At 45.2% G+C, this 24,237-nt stretch overlaps 2 protein-coding genes across 5 annotated transcripts in view; one reads left to right on the top strand and one right to left on the bottom strand.

Annotated features, from left to right (window-relative positions):
* Nucleotides 1-1,504, bottom strand: part of TTLL9 (tubulin tyrosine ligase like 9) — a 29,251-nt gene extending 27,747 nt beyond the window's left edge. For 2 of the 4 annotated variants that reach the window (XM_087888961.1, XM_087888959.1), the window contains exon 1: nt 901-1,277. In XM_087888961.1, the coding sequence (XP_087745087.1) occupies nt 901-990 (90 nt within the window). In that variant the 5' untranslated portion in view covers nt 991-1,277. The other 2 variants (XM_087888962.1, XM_087888960.1) reach the window with 2 other exon arrangements.
* A 3,769-nt stretch (nt 1,505-5,273) lies between these two features.
* DUSP15 (dual specificity phosphatase 15) lies at nt 5,274-20,883 on the top strand. Its single transcript, XM_087888965.1, has 7 exons — nt 5,274-6,026; nt 7,226-7,259; nt 11,555-11,637; nt 12,615-12,664; nt 13,618-13,692; nt 17,393-17,567; nt 20,238-20,883. Exons 1-7 carry the CDS (start codon nt 6,006-6,008, stop codon nt 20,457-20,459), a joined length of 660 nt encoding a protein of 219 aa, XP_087745091.1. The 5' UTR covers nt 5,274-6,005; the 3' UTR covers nt 20,460-20,883.
* The last annotated feature ends 3,354 nt before the right edge of the window (nt 20,884-24,237 follow it).

The following is a 24,237-nucleotide window of genomic DNA, read 5'->3' on the forward strand; positions in this document are numbered from 1 at the left end:
CCTTTAGGAATTATTGAGTAATTAAGACGATATTTTTACTAAAGATGTTTTTTTCTGTTAAGAGATTTTACCAATACTTACAACCTGTAACTCAGAAATTCACTTAGCAAAAAAGTCTGTAAAATCGGGCATGACTCACTTAACAGCTGCCTTGCATAGCGGCAGAAATTTTGGCTCACATTGCGGTCATAAGTCGAGGACTACCTGAATTGATATTTTTATCTCTTCGCGGCCTTTCTATCCTACTGCAATCCAATTAGATTCACTTAACAACTGGGTTACTAACTTACAAACTGCAGTGATTCGCTTAGTGGCAAGGAAGGTCGTAAAATGGGAAATTAACTACTGCCTCACTTAGCGACAGAAATTTTGGGCTCAGTTTTGGTCGTAAATGGAAGACCATCTGTAGTGATTTTTTTATCTCTTTCCCACATTTCTATCTGCTGCAATCCAGCTACTTGTGGGGCACAGGTAGTCCTTGATTTACAATGGTTCATTTAGTGACGGAAGTTACAAGGGCACTGAAAGAAGTGACTTGGGGCCATTTTTCACACTTAACGACCGTTGCAGCATCCCCGCGGTCACATGATCAAAATTCAGGCGCTTGGCCACGGATTCATACTTACGACGGTTGCAGTGTCCCCTCAGACCATGTGATCCCCTTTTGTGACCTTCCGACGAGCAAAGTCAACAGGGTGGTTAAGATTCACTTAGCAACCAGGTTACTAACTCAGCAACTGCAGTGATTCGCTTAGTGGCAAGGAAGGTCGTAAAACGGGGCGAAGTTAACCTCTGCCTCACTTAGCGACCGAAATTTGGAGCTCACTTTGGAGCGCTATCTTTATAGACGGTCTGAGAAATTCTGGGAATTCAAAGCCCACCCCTCTTAAAAGCACCCACGTTTGACAAACCAGGATCCAGTTTCAAACCAAACCAGAACAAGCCACGATTGATCCCTTTCGATGTTGCAAGCCGCGATCGCTTGCCCATCCCCGCGTTGCAATGCCAACTTGCAAAGGTTTAAAAACCCCGGGTGGGGCATCCCTGTCTTTCCCAACCAGGGATGAGGGTCGAAGGGTGGACTACAAGCCCCATCATCCACTCCTGCGTGATGCTCAACCACCGCGGGGCCAGTTGGGCAGGAACGGACCCTCCATCGTCCCCAGCCGGCCTTATTTCCATCCAAAACCCGCCTAGCTCGTACGGCTGGGGACGATGGGCTTTGGAAGGGGCTGGAGAAGGCGATGCCCCCCTCCCCGGTGTGGGGGATTTCCTCCCTTCCCGCTGCCCCACCTTGTTCTTGGCCATGCTGGTCCTTCCTCCGATGCGCGTCCCGTCGCCGGGGCAACCGGGGCTTCTCTGGGCGGGGCTTAGTGGGGAGGGGGGGCGGAGGAAAGTCCCCCCCCGCTCCTTATTGCAGGCCAGGTGGGTGGTCTCGCCCCGCTTCCTCTCTTTTGCAGAGCGGCGTAAGGCTAAAAGAGGAGGTGGGGGGGGGTCCCAACTTTGGAAGGGAGGGAGGGAGGGAGGGGCTTCTGCATTTTGGAAGCCCCCCGGGCTGGCTTCCTCGGGAGTAACGCTCCGCACCTGCAGGCCATCCAAGCTGCGACCCCCCGGATATCTTCTAACACCCCCTCCCCTCCCCTCCTCCCCTCCCCTCCCCCGACCTGTTTTGGAGTTTCATCAGAATAGAGCTGGAAGGGTCCTTAGAGGTCATCTAGTCCAGTCCCCTACTCAGGCAGGAGACCCTTACAGAATAAGAAGAGGTGGAAGGGACCTTGGAGGTCATCTAGTCCAGCCCCCTACTCAAGTGGGAGACCCTTACAGAATTTTTTTTTTTAATTTGATTTATATGCCGCCCTTCTCCGGAGACTCAGGGCGGCTTACAATGTGCTCAGCAATAGCCTTCATCCTTTTATATATTTATATAAAGTCAGCTTATTGCCCCCACAAACTGGGTCCTCATTTCACCTACCTTAGAAAGGATGGAAGGCTGAGTTAACCTTGAGCCTTGGCGAGATTCGAACTTGCAGTAATTGCAGGCAGCTGGTCTTAATAACAGGGTGCTTTAGACCACTGTACTACCATTCTGAATTACAGAATAACAAGAGGTGGAAGGGAGCTTGAAGGTCATCTAGTCCAGCCCCCTACTCAGACAGGAGACCCTTACAGAATTACAGAAGAACAAGAGGTGGAAGGGACCTTGGAGGTCATCTAGTCCAGCCCCCTGCTCAGACAGGAGACCCTTACAGAATTACAGAAGAACAAGAGGTGGAAGGGACTTTGGAGGTCATCTAGTCCAGCCCCCTACTCAAGCGGGAGACCCTTACAGAATTACAGAAGAACAAGAGGTGGAAGGGTCCTTAGAGGTCATCTAGTCCAGCCCCCTACTCAGGCAGGAGACCCTTACAGAATAACAAGAGGTGGAAGGGACCTTGGAGGTCATCTAGTCCAGCCCCCTACTCAAGCGGGAGACCCTTACAGAATTACAGAAGAACAAGAGGTGGAAGGGACCTTGGAGGTCATCTAGTCCAGCCCCCTACTCAGGCAGGAGACCCTTACAGAATTACAGAAGAACAAGAGGTGGAAGGGACCTTGGGGGTCATCTAGTCCAGCCCCCTACTCAGGCGGGAGACCCTTACAGAATTACAGAAGAACAAGAGGTGGAAGGGACCTTGGAGGTCATCTAGTCCAGCCCCCTACTCAAGCGGGAGACCCTTACAGAATTACAGAAGAACAAGAGGTGGAAGGGACCTTGGAGGTCATCTAGTCCAGCCCCCTACTCAAGCGGGAGACCCTTACAGAATTACAGAAGAACAAAAGGTGGAAGGGACCTTGGAGGTCATCTAGTCCAGCCCCCTACTCAGGCAGGAGACCCTTACAGAATTACAGAAGAACAAGAGGTGGAAGGGACCTTGGAGGTCATCTAGTCCAGCCCCCTACTCAAGCAGGAGATCCTTACAGAATAACAAGAGGTGGAAGGGACCTTGGAGGTCATCTAGTCCAGCCCCCTACTCAGGCAGGAGACCCTTACAGAATTACAGAATAACAAGAGGTGGAAGGGATCTTGGAGGTTATCTAGTCCAGCCCCCTACTCAAGCAGGAGATCCTTGCAGAATAACAAGAGGTGGAAGGGACCTTGGAGGTCATCTAGTCCAGCCCCCTACTCAAGCGGGAGACCCTTACAGAATTACAGAAGAACAAGAGGTGGAAGGGACCTTGGAGGTCATCTAGTCCAGCCCCCTACTCAGGCAGGAGACCCTTACAGAATAACAAGAGGTGGAAGGGACCTTGGAGGTCATCTAGTCCAGCCCCCTACTCAGGCAGGAGACCCTTACAGAATTACAGAATAACAAGAGGTGGAAGGGATCTTGGAGGTTATCTAGTCCAGCCCCCTACTCAAGCAGGAGATCCTTGCAGAATAACAAGAGGTGGAAAGGACCTTGGAGGTCATCTAGTCCAGCCCCCTACTCAAGCGGGAGACCCTTACAGAATTACAGAAGAACAAGAGGTGGAAGGGACCTTGGAGGTCATCTAGTCCAGCCCCCTACTCGGGCAGGAGACCCTTACAGAATAACAAGAGGTGGAAGGGACCTTGGAGGTCATCTAGTCCAGCCCCCTACTCAGGCAGGAGACCCTTACAGAATTACAGAAGAACAAGAGGTGGAAGGGACCTTGGAGGTCATCTAGTCCAGCCTCCTACTCAGGCAGGAGACCGTATACCATTTCAGACAACTGTCTTTCCAGTCTCTTAAAAGCCTCCAGCGATGGAGCACCCACAACTTCTGGTGGCAGGGAGTTCCACTGTTTAATTATTCTCCCTGTCAGAAATTTTCCAGGTTGGATCTCTCCTTAATAAGCCCCCACCCATTATTTCATCCTGCCCTGGTGCTTTGGAGAATAAGTTGACCCCCTCCTCTCTGTGACAGCCCCACCCCCAGAGAAAAATGATGAGATAAATGACATGATGGCGGCATTCCAGTATTTGAGGGGCTGCCACAAAGAGGAGGGGGGGTCAATTTATTTCCCAAAGCACCCGAAAAGCAGACAAGAAACAACGGATGGAAACTAAAGGAGAGAAACAACCTGGAATTGAGGAGAAACTTCCCCAAAGTGAGGACGATTAACCAGTGGAACAGCTTGCCACAAGAAGTTATGGGTGTTTCATCACTGGAGGTTTTTAAGAAGAGACTGGACAGTCACAGGTCTGATACAGATAGCAGTTTAAAAGAGTTGGAAGGGACCTTGTAGGTCATCTAGTCCAACCTCCTGCCTAAGCAGGAGACCCTACACCATTTCTGACCGATGGCAGCCCAGTTTCTTCTTGGAAGCCTCCAGGGATGAAGCTCCCACAACTTCCGAAGGCCTCGGTGGTGCAGCGGACTAAAGCGCTGTTAAGTAGCACTTAGCTGCCAGCTGCCTGCAATTACTGTGAGTTCAAATCTCACCAGGCTCAAGGTTGACTCAGCCTTCCATCCTTCCGAGGTGGGTAAAATGAGGACCTGGATTGTGGGGGCAATAAGCTGACTTTATATTAAAAAAAAGAACACCCCTTAGGGGGGGCCGAAAGCCCTACTAAGCAGGTATATACAAAAAGTATGAAGGCTATTGCTTAACGCGTTGTAAGCCGCCCTGACTCCGGAAAAGGGCGGCATATAAATAAATAAACAAATAAATAAATAAACAAACAAATAAATAAATAAATAAATAAACAAACAAACAACTAAATAAATATAGAAAGAAAGAAAGAAAGAAAGAAAGAAAGAAAGCAACTTCTGTTCCATCGGGTTTTTTTTTTTAATTTTATTTTGATTTATATGCCGCCCTTCTCCGGAGACGCAGGGCAGCTTACAAGGCGTTAAGGTTGATTGCTTTCAAATGAAATGGTATATATAGGATCTCCTGCTCGAGCAGAGGCCTGGACTAGAAGACCTCCAAGGTCCCTCCCAGCTCTATTCTGATTCAAAATCAAAATAAGATTCCAGATCCTCTCCTCCGCCTGCCCCTCTTCCTATCGCCCAACAGATTCCCAAGAGCCCCTGGCTGGAAACGGGAACTTGCTCCCCTCCAATCACCCCTCACCCACCCCGAACGACTGGGGCAAGGTGGCCTTGATCCTGGAAGATTCTATTTTGGGCAGGTTGACCCCCCTCCCCAAAAGGGTTCAATTACTTCCCGCAAGCAGTGCCAGCTTGGCACATTCCACTGGCTTGGGAACATTGCATTCCCCTGTTCTCCCCCCCCCCTTCCCTCCCCACCCCCACGCTTCTTGGAATGACTCTCCATGTTCAGCCCCAGAAGGACAAAATGCCCCTTGCCTTCCCCTTGGCGCTGCTCACTCTGGGCCAGCCCTTTCCGTGGCACCCGTGGCACCCGTGGCTGCCCAGAAGCACCAACATATCTGGTGACCTCCCCGAAGTGGGCTGGGGGTGGGGGGGTGGGCTTGCTTTGCTAATACAGGCTATTCCAGGGTCCTGTTCCCCACCCCCACCCCGCCATCCGGTGCCAAACCAAAATGCCAGGAAGCCGCAGCTGCCTCCGCGAAACAAAAGAATGCATTCTCTTGCACACCACAAGCCTTTTGTGCGTTGTGCGTTTGCAACAGCCATGCAACCAGGCCAGGGTGATTCTCTCTCCCCCACCCCCACCCCATTTGCAAGGAGGTGGGATTTTTTTCCAACCCTGGAAAAGGCATTTTGATAGGAGCAGCTCCTTTGATGAGCCAGCCAGCAGAGGAGGAAGAGGAGGAGAAAATAAAAAAAAAGAAAGACAGTGCAACCCACAGCCTCTGCAGATTTTATTCCGTGCCACAAAATACGCAGCTGTCACACACTCACACATCTCGGGAAGATTGCTGTTTTGGGGACGGGCCAAGGACGGAGAACGAGGGGCCGCCAGCCTGGGGGGGTGTAAATCTTGCCCCAGAGCCTGCCCCAGGGAAGTGGCCATCGCTGGACATTTGGACATTCAGTCTGCCTTGGGAGCTGCTAAGGTCACTTTGAAAAGTTATGGGCAACGGCATGAATAAGGTAGGAAATCAGATGTTTAATTTTTTTTTTTTAATAACATCTTTGTGAAGTTTGGACATCCTGCATTCAAAGCAAGAGAGAAAAGGGGAGGACAAACCACGTTAAAAGCACCCCTTCCCCAATTTACATCCGACAACTACAGTTTGTATTCTAAGATTGAGGTTTTTCTTCCTTTTGGCTTTCGAGAGAAGTTGTTGTATTGTCAACTTTTCTTTGAGGACGGCGATGTAAAGGTTTGGTTCACCTTGATAGGGGTGTTGTGTGTTGTGTTCTCTCGTGAGTCACTCGGGGTGGGGGGGAGAGATGGGTGTAGCGGGGAACATTCTGGACCAGGAATCAGCAGCTGCGAGTTCTAATTCTGCCTCGAGGCATCAAAAATCAGCAGGATGACTTTGAATCTGTCACTCTGAAATTTATTATTGTATTGTTCCTGGTTGTTTCGGGTTTTGGGTGAGACGTTAAACCCTAAACTGGGGTTTTAACCGACTCATGTGACATGTTAGGCCTGAAGAAATAAATTACAGGTAGTTCTCGACTTACGACCGTTCATTTAGTGACCAAAGTTAGAACAGCGTTGAAAAAGCGACTTACGATCGTTTTTCACACTTAATGACTGTTGGGGCATCCCCGTGGACACGTCATCAAAATTCAGGCACTTAGCAACTGACTCATATTTATGACGGTGGCAGCGTCCCAGGGTCACATGATTCCGTTTTGCGACCTTCCAACAAGCAAAATCACTTAACAACCACGTTACTAACTTAGCAGCTGCAGGGATTCACTTAACAGCTGTAGCAAGAAAGGTCGTAAAATGAGGCAAAAATTCACTAAACAGATGTTTTGCTTAGCAACAGAAATTTTGGACTCAGTTGTGGTCATAAGTCAAGGACTGCTTGAATTGGGCCTGAAAAATCAGCTGGGGGGGGCTTTGGATCTGAAATTTATTTATTTTTTTCTCCTGTTCTTGGTTGACATATTAAACCCTAAACTGAGGTTTTAGCCAGTGTAAATATTGGCTTCAGGTGGCACGCGTGGCCTGAAGAAATGAATTATATTCAGATTTAATGTGATGCCGGAGGGTTGGCTTTGGGTGAAGCGAGGAATTGTGACCTGTTCGATGCCTTTGTAGGGCAGGCTAAAGTGTGGTATGAATCATAAAAAATATGTACACTAATATTTTTTTTTTAAAACTTTTACAGATTCTTCCTGGTCTTTTTCTTGGGAACATTGTAGGTAAGTGAAGAGTGAACCTGCCACAGAGGTGGTGAACTGAGCTACAGTAGCGGCCAAAATTGTGGAAACCTTTTGGGGAAAGTGTTTTTTTGAGGTTTGATGGCTAATAACCACTTTTTTTTTTATTGGGAGTTTCAAGATAATCCTATTCCACTGCTGGAATGGCCTGGGAATAGCCCAGACCTTCACCCAATGGAAAATCTATGGAACCGACTAAAGAAACTTGGTTAGTCAAAAGCGACCCAGCAATAAACCCAGTTAACAGAAGCCACCATTCCATCTTGGTTTCACATGATAACAGCTGCAGAACTAAAAGACTTGGTTCGCTCCATGGGAAGATATTGTAAGGCCTTCATTCACGCTAAAGGTTACCCAACTAAGTATTAACTGATGTGATAATTTTTGCATATTTCATTTTTTCTACGGTGATCATTTTTGTATATTTCATTTTTTTCTTTGTGTTTCACTTTTCTTCTTTATACTTCCAACTACTATTCTAATAGCAAATCCTTCCTAGAAGTTATTGCATTACATTCTGGATTAAATTATCTTTCCATTGATATATAATTTTATGGTACTACTCCAAAAACAGGTTGTGTTATTACGATTAGCTAGTTTTGGAAAATACACTTTTCTCAAAAGGTTTATATATAATATATATATTATTTACTTTATTTCATCAAGCATGTATTTTATGACAGATACAAGTGTAAACATAATTATAAATTCATGAAAAGGATACGAATAAAAGAGAACATTAGGACGGAGATGGTAGGCACGCTGGTGCGCTTATGCATGCCCCTTATTTATTATTATTATTATTATTATTATTATTATTATTATTATTATTATTATTATTATTATTATTAGTTAATCTTTAGTGAGATTCACAGCCTTTGAGGCTGGTTAATAGCTCAGCAGCTCGAGTCCTAACCAAGGACCTAGGAACTGTTAAGGTATCGTCGGAGGATGTAAGCTGTTCCGAGTATTATTATTATTATTATTATTATTATTATTATTATTATTATTATCATCATCATCATCATCATCATCATCATCATCATCATCATCATCATCATCAGACTTTGGCCCAATCACTAGGAGCCAGTGAGTTCTAGTCCCACTTTAGCCACTGAAGCCAGCTAGGTGTCTTTGGGCCAGTCTCTCTCTCCCTCCCTCCCTCTCTCTCTCTCTCTCTCTCTCTCTCTCTCTCTCTCCCTTCCTCCCTCCCTCTCTCTCTCTCTCTTTCAGCCCTACCTCACAGGGTTGTTGTTGTGGGAAAAATAGGAGAAGCAAGGAATATTAGGTATGCATATCGCCTTGAGTTATTTATAAACAAAATAAAGGCAGGAATTTTTTTTTAAAAAACCCATCCAATCAATAAATCAATGCCTGGAGTTGTGGCCAGGATTAAAATGGGGGGGGGGGGGGCGTCAGGGGAGGCAAGTTGTGGAGGGGGGTGGTCTACGCAGGAGTAGCTGCATGCAATCGTCGTTTCCTGGTGCTCAGATTGCCAGGGACGGTGCAGTGAGTCCTGCTGAGCTCAGCATGCGCTCCGGAAAGAACAGTCACCGTCTGCATTTTGGGTGGGTGGGCATGGAGGGGGGGGTGATGCCCCAGTGAGTCACTGCCAGCTGTTCAGCAGTGCCTGAAAAAGGATCTGGACACTCCGCCAGCTAAACTTCTAAGAACTCTTAAGGAACATCATACTGTTGTGGCCTGTCAGCGGCCTGTGCAGCTAGTAGCTGATTCCGACAGCGAGGAGGCTGGTGTGGTGCTGCGCCGGCAGCCTGTGCAGCTGGCGCTCGAGTCGGACAGTGAGGAGGCTGGAGAAGATGTGGTGCCAGAGGCGGGGATTCAGCCAGGGCCTTCAGAACCTCCAGAAGCTTCCATGGGTGAAGAGGAAGAAGAGGAGGAGCCTCTTCCCGATGCACGGGCGCGCAGAGCTGCCAAAAGGCAGGAGTGGCTCCTCAGGAGGAGGTCTCCTCGAGAGTAAGGCTTGGGGCTAATTGGCCACTCCCTTAGCCTATTTAAGGAGGAACACCAACTGAAGCAATTTGCAGGGAACAACTTTAGTTCACTCTCCTTCACGTCTGGATTCTCTGCAAATTGCTTCTGGGCTTTCTGCCAATCATAGTAAGATTGTGATTACTTTATCTTTGGTTTCTTGTAGGCTGTTAAGAAAGTTTATTAATAGCCTTTGTTTTGATAAAGACTGAGTTATTTTAGTAAATTTAAGTTTTGTATAGACTTTGTATGTGCTGTGTTCTTTGGGGTCCGAGGCTGGGGCAGAACACATACACAGACACATCGCTTTGAAAACCCAGGGAAATACATGCGGGTAGTCCTTATCGACTTACAACGGTTCATTTAGCGACCGTTTGAAGTGACAACGGCGCTGAAAAAGGTGACTTACGACCATTTCTCACACTTACCACCATCGTAGCGTCCCTGTGATCACATCGTCAAAATTCAGAGGTTGGGAAACTGGCATGTACTCGGGACGGTTTTCTGTGCCCCACGATCCCATTTTGTGACCTTCTGACAAGCCCAGTCAAGGGAGAAGCCGGATTCAACCGTGTGGCCAATGTCTAGAGATAGTCCTCGAGTTACAACCACAAAGGAGTCCAAAATTCCCATTGCTAAGCAAAGCAGTTAAGGGAGTTTTGCCCCCTTTCTTGCCACAGTCGTTAAGTGAATTGCTGCAATTCTTAAGGTTGTTAAGTGAACCCGATTTCCCCGTTGACGTTGCTGGTCGGAAGGTCGTAAAAGGAGGATCACGTGACCCCGGGACACTGCGACCGTCATAAATATGAGTCAGTTACCAAGCGTCCGAATTTTGATCACGTGAGCATGGGGATACTACAACAGTCGCAGGTGTGAAAAACGGTCCTAAATCACTTTGTATAGTGCCACTGTAACTTCGGACGGTCGCTAAGCGCACTGTTGTAAGTTGAGAACTACCTGTGATTTTTTTATTTTATTTTTTTGCACGAAAAGGGTCCCAGAGGCTGAGTTGCAAAGCAGAAAAACGCACCCGAAGGCTCTGGAAAGTGAGCCCACAGCTGGTATAAATAAATTTAATCCAGCAGATGTCAACCGGCTGATTGGTGCATTTCAAAGGATGCTCGGAATTAGGATTTGGCGAAGGAGCGTTAGGGAATTTGGGCTTCTTTAAGAAAAGACTGGACAGTCACTGATCTGAAAGGGTATAGGTCAGAGGTCAGAGGTCTTCAGACTTGGCAGCTGTAAGACTTGTGGACTTCTGAGCAGGGGGCTGGACTAGAAGACCTTCAGGCTCCCTTCCAGCTCTATTCTGTTCTGTTCTAATTATTCCAAATTCTATTCCTATTCCTATTCCTGTTCTGTTCCGTTCCGTTCCGTTCCATTCTTCTATTCTATTCTATTCTTTCTTATTCTATTCTATTCTTTCTTATTCTATTCCATTCCATTCCACTTTTCTATTCTATTCTATTCTGTTCTGTTTTATTCTATTCTATTCTACTCTACTCTACTCTACTTTACTCCATTCTAATTATTTCAAATTCTATTCCTATTCCTATTCCTATTCCTATTCTATTCTGTTCTGTTTTATTCTATTCTATTCTATTCTACTCTACTCTACTCTACTTTATTCTAATTATTTCAAATTCTATTCTATTCTAATTATTTCAATTTCTATTCTATTCCGATTCTATTCTATTCTGTTCTGTTCTGTTCTGTTTTATTTTATTTTATTCTATTCTAATTATTTCAAATTCTATTCTATTCTGTTCTAATTATTTCAAATTCTATTCTAATTATTTCAATTTCTATTCTATTCTATTTTAATTATTTCAATTTCTGTTCTGTTCTGTTCTATTCTACTCTACTCTACTCTACTCTATTCTAATTATTTCAAATTCTATTTTATTCTATTTTAATTATTTCAATTTCTGTTCTGTTCTGTTCTGTTCTATTCTATTCTACTCTATTCTAATTATTTCAAATTCTATTCTATTCTATTCTATTCTATTCTATTCTATTCTATTCTATTCTATTCTATTCTATTCTATTCTATTCTATTCTTTCCCATTTCTATTCTATTTCTATTCTGTTTCTATTCCTATTCCTATTCTTATGCCTGCTTCAGGACGTCACGGTGGGTTGAGACGCCAGAGGCCTCCGTGCACATGGGACATTCCGTGTGCTGGTGCGTGTCAGCGTTTCTGCAGGATGCGCGCCGAGAACATCTGTGTAGAATAGGGAAGGACGTCTGTAACAATGGCTCTCTGTTCCTCCTCCTTCTCTTTTAGATGCCAAAGACCTCGATCAGCTGAGCAGGAACGAAATCACCCACATCGTCTCCATTCACGAGTCCCCACAGCCCTTCATTCCGGTAAGGGGGGGAGGGGGGGTTTCAACTGGTGGGGGGAGGGGCGTCTAGCGTGACAACCCGAGATACTGCATCAAGCTGGAGGCAGCAGAATGGATGTTGGTCCTTGGAACTGAGCCCCACTGGAAGCTCTATTGCATCAAATGCTCAATTTACAACCACAGCTCATCATCATCATCATCATCATCATAATCTTTTAATTATCCCATAATCCTTTGCATTGGGATGGAGTCTGGGCAACTGAATGGAGCTGAGTGTTTTACTGGCCGGCTGCCCTTCCTGTCGCCAATGCGGAGTTTTGTTCAGCAGATATATTCTGAGTGTGCCCAAAGAGAGAAATATTTGCCTTACCTAGGATCGAACTCACAACCTCCTGATTGTGAGGCGAGAGCTCCATCTCTAGGCCACCGCACCACTCCAACTTACAACCACAACTGAACCTCAAAAAAGTTCCGTTGCTAAACGAGACAAGTGAGTTTTGCCCCGTTTTACGACCTTCCTTGCCACGGTTGTTAAGTGAATCTGGCTTCCCCGTTGACTTTGCTGGTTGAAAGGTCATCAAAGGAGATCCTGCAACCATCGTAAATAGGAGCCAGTTGCCAAGCATCCGAAATTTGATCACGTGACCATAGGGTGCTGCAACGGTCGTAAGTGTGAAAAACGGTCCTAAGTTACTTTTTTCAGTGTCTGTCACTAAATGAATGGTTTTAAGTGGAGGACTACCTATTTGTCTCCCTGTTGCAATCTGTGGAGAACATAGAAAGGGGTTGGAATTATCTTCAATCCTCATGATGGCTTTCTCTGATGGGATCAGGCTTCCCATCATCCCCAGCCCCTGCACTGATGCTAGCTAGAGGTGACAAGGTAATATTGAAGTCAGAGATACCTAAAGACTGTCAAAGTGAGAAGATCTGTAGGACTTCGGAAGTTGACTTCAGGTTCTGGAGATGTTCCTCAACGATATTCATGGTCTTTTCTAGGGAATCACTTACCTTCGGATTGTCCTGCCAGACACACCTGAGGCCAACATGTAAGTATTTATTTATTATTTTTCAGCCATGTTTTATTCTTTTTAACGAGGAAAGATAGTGGGGTCCATTAAAACATAATCTAGATTCATCCATCTTCTTTTAAACGACCCCATAATCCCTTGCGGGGTGGAGTCTGGGCAACTGAATAGAGCTAGCAGAGAGTTTTAATGGCCGGATGCCGTCCCTGTCTCCAGTGCGGAGTTTTGTTCAGCAGATATATCCTCAGTGTGCCCAGAGAGAGAAATATCTACCTCTACCTAGGATCGAACTCCTGATTTGTGAGGTGAGAGCTCCACCTCTAGGCCCCTATACCACTCCTAGAACATAATCCAGATTGATTCCGTCATCATCCAGGTAAAATGGCGGTAGAATAGATCGGAGACTCTGGTTCTTCGCGCTGTTCAACCTTCTTGTGACGGATGTTGCTGTAATGCAGTGTTTCTCAACCTCAGCCATTTTAAGAGGCATGGACTACAACTCCCAGAATTCCCCATCCAGCACGTTGGCTTTAAAACATGGAGGACTTGAACTCCCAACTTCAAGATTTGTGGACTTCAATTTCCAGTTCTGGATACTCTGAGATGTGCGGACTTCAACTCCCAGAATTCCCCAGCCCAGCTTGGCTGACTGGGGGATTCTGGGAATTGTAGTCCTCACATCTTTAAAGGGGTCCAGATGATCACATGACCCCCTGGACACTGCAACCGTCGTAAGTCCATGCCAGTTGCCAAGCGTCCAAATTTGGATCACGTGACCACGGGGATGTTGCAACGGTCGTAAGTGTGAAAAAGGGGTCATAAGTCACTTTTTTCAGTGCTGTTGCAACCTCGGACGGTCACTAAATGGATAGTTGTAACTGGAGGACTGCATATAGCCAGAGTTTTCTTTCGAAGCATCATAAACCTTTTAAAATATCGGGGTTTTGCTTCCTCCCAATTCTCTCTCCATCCAGCAAGCAGCATTTTAAGAAATGCATCAATTTCATTCATTCCTGTCGGCTGCAAGGAGGAACCTGCCTCGTTCATTGGTAGGTAGAAAAATTGGGGGGGGGAAGAGGGGGGAGGTTTGTGGGTCTGGGGGCAGAATATGTCTGGGACCCTCAAAATGGGTTCATGAAATAGGCTACAACAGTGTTTCTCCACTTTGAGATGGGTGGACTTCAACTCCCAGAATTCCCCAGCCGGCTGGCTGGGGAATTCTGGGAGTTGAAGTCCACCCATCTCAAAGTGGAGAAACACTACGCTAAATTATTGTGGTTGACGGAACAAACCCAAATAAGTTTGCCCTTCAGGCTAAACCATAAGCCGTGATTTACATACCTAGATAATTTTTATTCTTTGAACTAAGCCATGATTTGCTACCAAAATGGGTGTAATCTCTAAACCATAATAAAGATAGGTTGGTTTAGACCTTATGCTAAAATATAAACCATGATGTACAAACAAAGGGGCCGTATACTCACTTGACACCAGCCGTAATTCTGATGGCTGGGTTAACATATTTTACTAACCGATAAGCCATGATTTACAAATCTCAATGGTTGGCTTTATTCTGTCTATTAAGCCATGATTTATATGATAAAATGGGTGTAATCACTAAGGGATAATCCAGAATAAATAGATTCAGACTTCATGCTAAATTATAAACCATGATATATGCATCAAAGTGGCCGTATTCATATGTGACACTAACCATAATCCAGGCAGCTGAATTCACACTGAATACTAAACCATAAACTATGATTTATGAAGCCAAATAGCCATGCTCACACTTGATATTGTTGTAATCCAGATGGCTGGGTACACATTTCCTACTAACCAATAAGCCGTGATTTACAAACCTAGATCGTTGGCTTTACTCTTTGGACTAAGCCTAGATTTACATACCAAAATGCATGTAATCACTAAACCATAACCTAAATCAGTGATGGCTAACCTTTCTGCCGTCGCGTGCCAAAAGTGGGAGGAGCGCAGGGGGTCGTGCACGCACATGCCCACAACCATAATTTAATGTGTCCCACGCATGCGCATGTGACTCCCCCACGCTCCCCCCACTTTTGGCACGCTGGCATGGTGGGTCCGGTAGGCCCGGTTTTTGCCCTCCCCAGTCTCCAGAGGCTTTATTGGGGGGTGGGACCGGAAGTCGGGAAACAGGCCATTTCCAGCCTCCAGAGGGCCTTGGGGGGGGGGGAAGCTAGAAAGCCTTTCCTAGAAAGCATCTGGAGCCTGGGGAGAGCAAAAAATGGGTCTTCTCCACCCACCCATCTACCCCCAGAGGCCCTCCAGAGGCCGGAAACAGCCTGTTTCCCAAAAATCAGCTGGTCGGCTCACACCTGCGCGCTGGAGCTGAGCTAAGGCAATGCTCGCGTGCCCACTGACGCATGCCATAGGTTCGCCATCACAGACCTAGATGGGCGTAATGTGGATAAAAGAAGGAATCATACAGAGTCAGCTACATGAACTCTAAAGGACCCTCCCTATTCACATTATTATAAGAGAGAAAAGTCCTTGCTTGGAGATTATATTAAAAATCAGCTAAACCCCATTAAGTGGTAATATATCTTCTGATGAGACCTAGATGTCACGGAAGAACAGCCATAGGGAAAACATCTGAGTGACCTCACTGTGAATGACACAAGGATATATATGTTACAAAGAGTTACTTAATCCAATAAATTTACCCAAGGACAGCAGTAAATTTCCCATTAGCAACCATAGCTCTTAAGGAAGGTTGTCTAAGGTAAGATAATCTTATAAACTAAAAATAATGGTTTACTAATGGTTTAGTAATTAGGAAGTGTGTCAATTATCATATGACAGGTGTGTGTTAGCCATATATGGAGAATGTATGATCTCATGTTAACCATATATGGAAAATGCATGATCTCACCGAATCCTTTGTCTTAGAAATGTATAAAAACAGTTGTATCAGAGTTCTTTCCTGGTTCAAAGCTTCAGGTACAAATCTGGCTCTGAACCTTGCGCAATAAAACTGTCTCTGGCTGACCCAGGAATGTTGTTTGGTCCCTTCATTCCACAACAGGCGGGTTCAGACTTTATACTAAGCTTCAAACCACGATGCATGAACCAAGATGGCCATATACATACCATCATCCAGAAGACTGGGTTCACACTGGATACCAAACTATAAGCCATGATTTACGAACCAAAATAGCCACCTTCTCACTTAATAGGATAGGATAGAGCTGGAAGGGATCTTGGAGGTCATCTAGTCCAGCCCCCTGCTCAACCCCACCCCCACCCCCCGTGATGGAGCACCCCCGATTTCTGAAGGCAAGCTGTTCCTCTGGCTAATTGTATTTTAAACCATATACATTAAACCCAGCCGCATGGCTGGGTTCGCACATTCTACTAACCCATAAGCCGTGATTTACAAACCAACTTGACCGCGTTCACACATTACGCCAGGCCACCATCAACCAATACAAAGTGGGAACACCCAAATAACAGTAAAAAATAAATGACTATGCTGGATTCAACAGTAAAAATAAAAATGACTACGTTGGGATTAAAAGTAAAAGATGAGGATTGAGATTTATTTTTATTTATTTATTTATTTATTAAATTTCTATACCGCCCTTCTCCCGAAGGACTCAGGGCGGTGAACAGCCAGAAGATAAAACACAGAGATACAAAAATTTAAAATAGATTAAAAACGAATTAAATAATTTGGCTGAATTTAAAATACCCCATAATTTAAACAGATTAAAATTTGTATTTAAAATTTATATTTAAAAGGGGAGAAGATTTAGGCCAGGATGAAGATGAAGATGAAGTGCTGTTATAAACAATTAAAGATGATTATGTTGTGATTACTAGTAAAATTAGGATGATGAAAATTAGGATGAAAATTAGGAGATGAACAGGAATGAAGATGATTTGCTGTGAGTGATAGTTAAGATATTGTTTATGATAATAGCAATGATTTATAAAATTTTTAATTGGGTGAATTTTATGGGTAAGGGGTTTTAAATTGGAGAAGCCAAAGATAATTTAATTTTGTTTTAATGTATTTTAATATTTGTATTGTGTGTTTTTAATTCTGGCTGTTCACCGCCCCAAGTCCTTTGGGAGAGGGGGCGGTATAAAAATTTAATAAATACTAAATAAATACTAATAAATACTAAATACTATATTTTTAAGATACATTCATCTAAACAAAAAGAAAAGGTAATGAAATGATATTGAGTTAGGATTTAAGGATTTAAGTAACGGGTTTTGGGATAATGGTATTATAAAATAGGTAGAATTTTTGGGAAGCAATTGTGTTAAACATTAAGTTGTGTTATTTGGAAATTAAGATCTGAGGTGAAATAATAAAAAGGTAATTGTTTTGAGCGAGTTATTGTGAGGTGGGGTTTTTTTTTTCTCTCTCTCTCTGTTTTATTTTTATTTTTATTATTTTTATAAGATGATGATTAGTGGAGATGAGTTGTTGTTAAAGATGAATTTGTGATTGTACCAATTTTTATATTTATTTTTTATATTTATATTTATTGACCGGATCAATGCTTCGTTCTAAAAAGATGTATTTTATGTTTATGGTTTTTTTTTTACAAAAAAAAAAAAAAGTGGGAACACCCAGCAACTCGGAGACTTTTGGGGTGCCCTGTCACTCAGCCTCTGCGGGGAAACTGGCAGAGAGAGGGGGTGGCCGAGGGCAAGAGGGCTCCGGGTTCTAATCCTGTCCTTCAACTCGCCTTCCAGCCTAGCTGGGATCTCCCGCAGCACCACCATCGTCCTGGCCTACCTCATGGCGGTGACGCAGCTGGGCTGGCTCGAGGCCCTCGAAGCGGTCAAGGCCGTGCGGCCAGTGGCCAACCCCAACCTTGGTTTCCGTCGGCAGCTGGAGGAGTTCGGACATAGCCGGTCAGTGCAGAAGGTGAGGAATAAGACTAAGGCATCTCTGGCCTTGTAATGGTGCAGCCAGTCCTCAACTTATGACAACTGTCCCTGGATCGTCCGTCGCTAAGCCATGCAGTTGTAAAGTGAATCACTCACTTTTACCATTTTTTGCGGAGGTTGTTAAGTGAATCACTCACTTTTACCGTTTTTTGCGGAGGTTGTTAAGTGAATCACTCACTTTTACCGTTTTTTGCGGAGGTTGTTATGTGAATCGTACAATTGTTAAGTGGATCTGGCTCCTCCATCGACTTTGCTGGTCAGGAGGTTGCAAAAGCTTGACTCCGGGGACACTGCGACCATCATAAATATGAGTCAGTTTGCCGAGCATCTGGATTTTGATCACGTGACCACCAGGATGCCGCAACGGTCGTAAATCTGAGTACCAGTACAGGTAGTCCTCGACTTTTGAGCCCAAAATTCCTCTTGCTAAGTGAGACGTATGTTAAGTGAGTTTTGCTCCGTGTTACGACTTTTCTTCTCAGCGTCGTTAAGTGAATCACTGCAGTTGATCAGTGACTAACGCAGTTGTTAAGTGAATCTGGCTTCCCCAATGACCTTAATTGTCAGCAAGGGCGCAAAAGGGGATCCCACAGGACCCCGGGACACTGCAACCGTCATAAATATGAGTCGGTTGCTAAGTGTCTCAATTTTGATCACGTGACCACAGGGACGCTGAAATTTTAGGTTTACAATTAGTTTACCTGGCTGTGTTTCCTGTCTGGTCTACCAATACAGGTGGTCCTCGACTTACAACCATTCGTTTAGTGACTGTTCAAAGTTACAAAAGCACCGAAAAAAAAGATTTATGAGTCCGTTTTCCACACTTACGACCTCTGCGGCATCCTTGTGGTCCAAATTCAGACACTTGGCAACTGACTCATATTTATGACGGGGGCAGCTTCCCCGGGGGAGGGGGCGGGGTCCTGTGATCTCCTTTTGCGGCGAGCAGAGTCAGCAGGGAAGCCGGATTCACTTAACAACCCCGTTACTAACTCAACAACTGCCGTGTCCCACTTAACAACAGTGGCTAAGAAGATCGTAAAACGGAGCAAAACTCGTTTAACCACTGTCTCGCTTAGCAACGGACATTTTGGGCTCCATGGTGGTCCTAAGTCGAGGTTCTACCCATAAAGCAGGCAGCCTTGAATAAAACCACCCGCACTGCTTTGGGGTCAAACGAGAGAAGTCCTGGGACCCCCTTCCTGTCCCTGGGAATTGCCCCCGTGCCCTGCTGGGGGAGCTTAGCCCACCCATGTAGAGGGCACCAGGTTGGCAAAGGGGTTTCCCTCTTAAGAAGCAATGCTGCTAAGGTACTCATCAGCAGACAGGTAGATACCTCCCTTCCTGTACCCTGGATGAAGATGATGATGATTAAGATTGATCTCTAGCACTGTTTTTCAAATATGTAAGTTATGTGGACTTCATTTCCCAGAATGCTCCAGTCAGACATGCCAGCTGGGGCATTCTGGGAGTTAAAGTCCACCTCTAACCTCTGGCTGGGGAATTCTGGGAATTGAAGTCCACCTCCAATCTCTAACCTCTGGCTGGGGAATTCTGGGAATTGAAGTCCACCTCCAATCTCTAACCTCTGGCTGGGGAATTCTGGGAATTGAAGTCCACCTCCAATCTCTAACCTCTGGCTGGGGAATTCTGGGAATTGAAGTCCACCTGTAATCTCTAACCTCTGGCTGGGGAATTCTGGGAATTGAAGTCCACCTGTAATCTCTAACCTCTGGCTGGGGAATTCTGGGAATTGAAGTCCACCTGTAATCTCTAACTTCTAACCTCTGGCTGGGGAATTCTGGGAATTGAAGTCCACCTCCAATCTCTAACCTCTGGCTGGGGAATTCTGGGAATTGAAGTCCACCTCCAATCTCTAACCTCTGGCTGGGGAATTCTGGGAATTGAAGTCCACCTCCAATCTCTAACCTCTGGCTGGGGAATTCTGGGAATTGAAGTCCACCTCCAATCTCTAACCTCTGGCTGGGGAATTCTGGGAATTGAAGTCCACCTCCAATCTCTAACCTCTGGCTGGGGAATTCTGGGAATTGAAGTCCACCTCCAATCTCTAACCTCTGGCTGGGGAATTCTGGGAATTGAAGTCCACCTGTAATCTCTAACCTCTGGCTGGGGAATTCTGGGAATTGAAGTCCACCTCCAATCTCTAACCTCTGGCTGGGGAATTCTGGGAATTGAAGTCCACCTGTAATCTCTAACCTCTGGCTGGGGAATTCTGGGAATTGAAGTCCACCTGTAATCTCTAACTTCTAACCTCTGGCTGAGAATTCTGGGAATTGAAGTCCACCTCCAACCTCTAACTTCTGGCTGGGGAATTCTGGGAATTGAAGTCCACCTCTAATCTCTAACCTCTAACCTCTGGCTGGGGAATTCTGGGAGTTGAAGGCCCCCTCCAATCTCTAACCTCTGGCTGGGGAATTCTGGGTATTGAAGTCCACTTCCAACCTCTAAACTCTAATCTGAAAGAGTCTGTCCCATTCTCCTCATTCATAGAGGTGGAAAACTTGCTGGGAAGGGCGGTTTAAAGCCAGATTTGGAATTTGCACCCTTTAAAACGAAAATCGGAAAGTCCCAGTTCCACCCTGGAGTTCCCCCAACTCTCATCCGTTGCCTTGTGTGTCCTTGCCAGATCCGCCGGAAGCTTCAGCCTCCACCCCGAGGAACCCTCTTCAACGACCGTGAAGCTCTCCGGGGTCTTCTGCCATCTGGCCGAAAGCTGGAGCCCCGCAGCCCCGAGCGGCCTTGGCCGACCCCGGGGCCCAAGAGCACCGGCCGCGGGGTCAAACACATGGATTCTTTTCTGATACGGGTGAAGGACAGTTTTTCCTGTTTGCCCAGCTGTCTTAAATGAAACTTTCCAAAGTTTTTTGGGAAAATGCAAAGAGATTCCCGCGATGGGGAAGGAAAAGCAGGACCAGACAAGAGGGATCTCGTCCGTTATCATCCCTAAGAGGAAACAGAAACAGGACCGGGCAAAGGTGGAGATGAGGAACTGGAAAACGTTGGCAGTGCCAGGCAAAGCTGGCATATTTTCTACTGCTCCGATCACCTATCGCAACCAAGAGGCCGTTATACACTCCCAAATTCCCATCGGAAGGATTTTCAACTCAAAGCACCCCAAAAATGGTGAAAGGGGTTTCCAGGATGTACTATTTTTATTTTATTCGAAAAACGTTAAAATACAAAACTCCAAAATTTAAAAAAAAAACCAAAGGAAAAAAAAAACTGCTATAAAACATTTAAAAAGTGCATTAAAGAGACAAAGAAAACCAAAACATACTGTATATACTGTACATTCAATTCAATTCAGTTTATTACAGTCAGAGACCAGAGACCAGAACAAATAAAAATAAACATTTTTATTAAATATTATTAAATATTAAATATTGAATTGAATTAAAACATATATACATATTATCCTGCCTAGTTGAATATTGGTTCCCATCCCTTGAGAAACAGCTCTCCCCCCAAAACATTTTTAAACTAGTAAATCTATTTGCAAATTATTAACCTGCCATCTATATATTATATTCATGACAAACTAGATAACAGGAAGAGCAATCATAATTTAATAAAGAGAAGATTAAAGTTTCAAAACCCTCTGCTAACAAACTGGTACTGTAGTAAACTGGTAGAAAATTTACCGTGGCATCTTACCTATCCCAAACTGGATCTAGAGGATCTGGAGATCACTTAGACTGGCAGAGTCACTTGGGCAGGAAATCAAAGAACTGTTTTTAATAAAAAAAAAAAAGAGAAGCAAACACAAATTAAACTCAGATGATTTTTTTTTTAACATCGAAAACATTGCTAGACAGGACACCAGGGGCGAAATCCAGCAGGTTCTGACAGGTTCTGGAGAACCGGTAGTGGAAATTTTGAGTAGTTCGGAGAACCAGCAAATGCCACCTCCGGCTGGCTCCAGAGTGGGGTGGGAATGGGGATTTTGCAATATCCTTCCCCCAGGAGTGGGATGGGAATGGAGATTTTGCAGTATCCTTCCCCTGGAGTGGGGTAGGAATAGAGATTTTGCAATATCCTTCCCACAGAAGAGGAGTGGGAATGGAGATTTTGCAGTATCCGTGGGGTGGGAATGGAGATTTTGCAGTATCCTTCCCCTGGAGTGGGAAGGGAATGGAGATTTTGCAATATCCTTCCCCCAGGAGTGGGGTGGGAATGGAGATTTTGCAGTATCCTTCCTCTGGAGTGGGAAGGGAATGGAGATTTTGCAGTATCCTTCCCCTGGAGTGGGGTAGGAATAGAGATTTTGCAATATCCTTCCCACAGAAGAGGAGTGGGAATGGAGATTTTGCAGTATCCGTAGGGTGGGAATGGAGATTTTGCAGTATCCGTGGGGTGGGAATGGAGATTTTGCAGTATCCTTCCCCTGGAGTGGGAAGGGAATGGAGATTTTGCAATATCCTTCCCCCAGGAGTGGGATGGGAATGGAGATTTTGCAGTATACTTCCTCTGGAGTGGGAAGGGAATGGAGATTTTGCAGTATCCTTCCCCTGGAGTGGGGTAGAAATAGAGATTTTGCAATATCCTTCCCACAGAAGAGGAGTGGGAATGGAGATTTTGCAGTATCCGTAGGGTGGGAATGGAGATTTTGCAGTATCCGTGGGGTGGGAATGGAGATTTTGCAGTATCCTTCCCCTGGAGTGGGGTAGGAATGGAGATTTTGCAATATCCTTCCCCCAGGAGTGGGGTGGGAATGGAGATCTTGCAGTATCTGTGGGGTGGGAATGGAGATTTTGTAGTATCCTTCCCCTGGAGTGGGGTGGGAATGGGGATTTTGCAGTAACCTTCCCCTGCCACACCCAACAAGCCACACCATGCCCACCAAATAATTTTAAGGGATTTTTAATATTTGTATTATCCGTATTTTATCTTGGCTCTTCACCGCCCTGAGTCCTTCGGGAGTAGGGCGGTATAGAAATTTGATTATAAATATAAATAAAGTAAAATAACCTTTAGAATCAGGATTATCCTTTCATCCTGTGGTTTCATTGGCGTTTTACGTCTTGGCGCATGAGATTCGTGTATTGTGCCCATTCAGAAAATCGGATTACTTCCAAGACCAAATTTAGGGTGGCGGATGCCATCAAGTCTTTCTGCCTGCCAATTTCCCCCGGCCAAATAAAAAAGCTGTTTTATTCGTTCAGAAAATTGGCTTTGAACCCAGGAATAATTTTCGCTTTCTTGACTGCCAATCCCTGTGCCTGCCACGAGCCTCGTGCCAACAAAAGCATGGTGATAAAGGCTTAGTAACTAGGATTGGTCACTGTTCCCTCTTGTCAAATGTGACCAGATGATAAGGATTCATCAGTCACTCTTGTTCAGGACATAAAAAAAATCATAAGGACGGAAGGGGACCTCAGAGGTCTTCTAGTCCAACCCCCTGCTCAAGGCAGGAGAGCTTATCCCGTACCATCCTTAACAGATTAACAGAGTTGGAAGGGACATTATAGGTCATCTAGTCCAACCCCCCAACAAATGCTTGTCCAGTCTATTATCGAAAACCTCTATAATCAAAACCCCCACAACTTCTGGTGGCGAGTGGTTCCACTGGTTAATTGTTCCCACTGTCACAAAATTCCTCCTTAGTTCCAGGTTGCTTCTCTCCTTGATGAGTTTCCCCCCATTGCTTCTTGTCCTGCCTTCAGGTGCTTTGGAGAATAGTTTGACTCCCTCTTCTTTGGGGCAGCCCCTCAAATATTGGACGATTGTTATCATAGTCCTTAAGAACAGAGTTAGAAGGAACCTTGGAGAATCTAGAATCAATCTAGACCCACCCCCAGAGCATTTCACCCCTGCTTTTATCTCATTGTAAGCAGAAGCGGGCTTCACATACTGTAGCAACCAGTTCACCCAGCACCGGAAATGTGAGTGTGTGTGCTTTGCTCGCACACACATCATCTGCACATGCGTGCGGCATCACAAAACACGGCAATTCGCTAGCTTGTGCCATCCGTGTATGCGTGCAGCGTCAAACAACACAGTAATTCGCTCTCGTGCACCGTCCACACATGCAGTGGTGAAATGTAAAATTTATTACCACCGGTTCTGTCGGCGTGGCTTGGGGGGGGTTAATGTGACTGGGTGGGCGTGGCCAACTTTTTTTAAAAAAAAAAACTTTCAAAAGCATTTTTTTTCTACAACCCCAAGAAGTTGCAGAAAAAAATGCTTTTAGAAGCCTCTGACGATCAGGCAACTCAGCTGGGATCGTCAGAGGCTTTTAAAAGCATTTTTTTTCGGCTGAAGAGGTTGTAGAAAAAGTTTATTTATTTATTGGTTCAATTTATATGTCGCTCTTTTCCAGAGACTAAGGGCGGCTTAAAATGCGTTAAGCAATAGCCTTCATACTTTTGCATATACTGCTTTTAAAAATGTTTTTAAAAATAAAAAAATGCCTCTGATGATCGCGCGGCTCAGCTGGGCATGGGGGGGGCGCAGGGATTTTTGCTACTGGTTCTCCGAATCACCTGCCGCCATTGCTACCGGATTGGGCGATCCGGTCCGAACCGGGAGCATTTCACCCCTGATATTGTGTCAAAAACACATGGGATTGCACCCCGGGAGATTGCCAGAACCGGCTGAATCCCACCTCTGATTGTAAACCACCCAGA

This window comes from Pantherophis guttatus, chromosome 3, assembly GCF_059756535.1.
Source record: "Pantherophis guttatus breed Tessera chromosome 3, ASM5975653v1, whole genome shotgun sequence".
Taxonomy (NCBI): Eukaryota; Metazoa; Chordata; class Lepidosauria; order Squamata; family Colubridae; genus Pantherophis; species Pantherophis guttatus.

Coding starts and splice junctions, on each gene's coding strand:
- DUSP15 (XM_087888965.1), top strand. CDS start 6,006: ATGGGCAACGGCATGAATAAG. Junction 7,260..11,554: donor TTTTCTTGGGAACATTGTAG/GTAAGTGAAGAG, acceptor CTTCTCTTTTAG/ATGCCAAAGACCTCGATCAG. Junction 17,568..20,237: donor ATAGCCGGTCAGTGCAGAAG/GTGAGGAATAAG, acceptor TGTCCTTGCCAG/ATCCGCCGGAAGCTTCAGCC.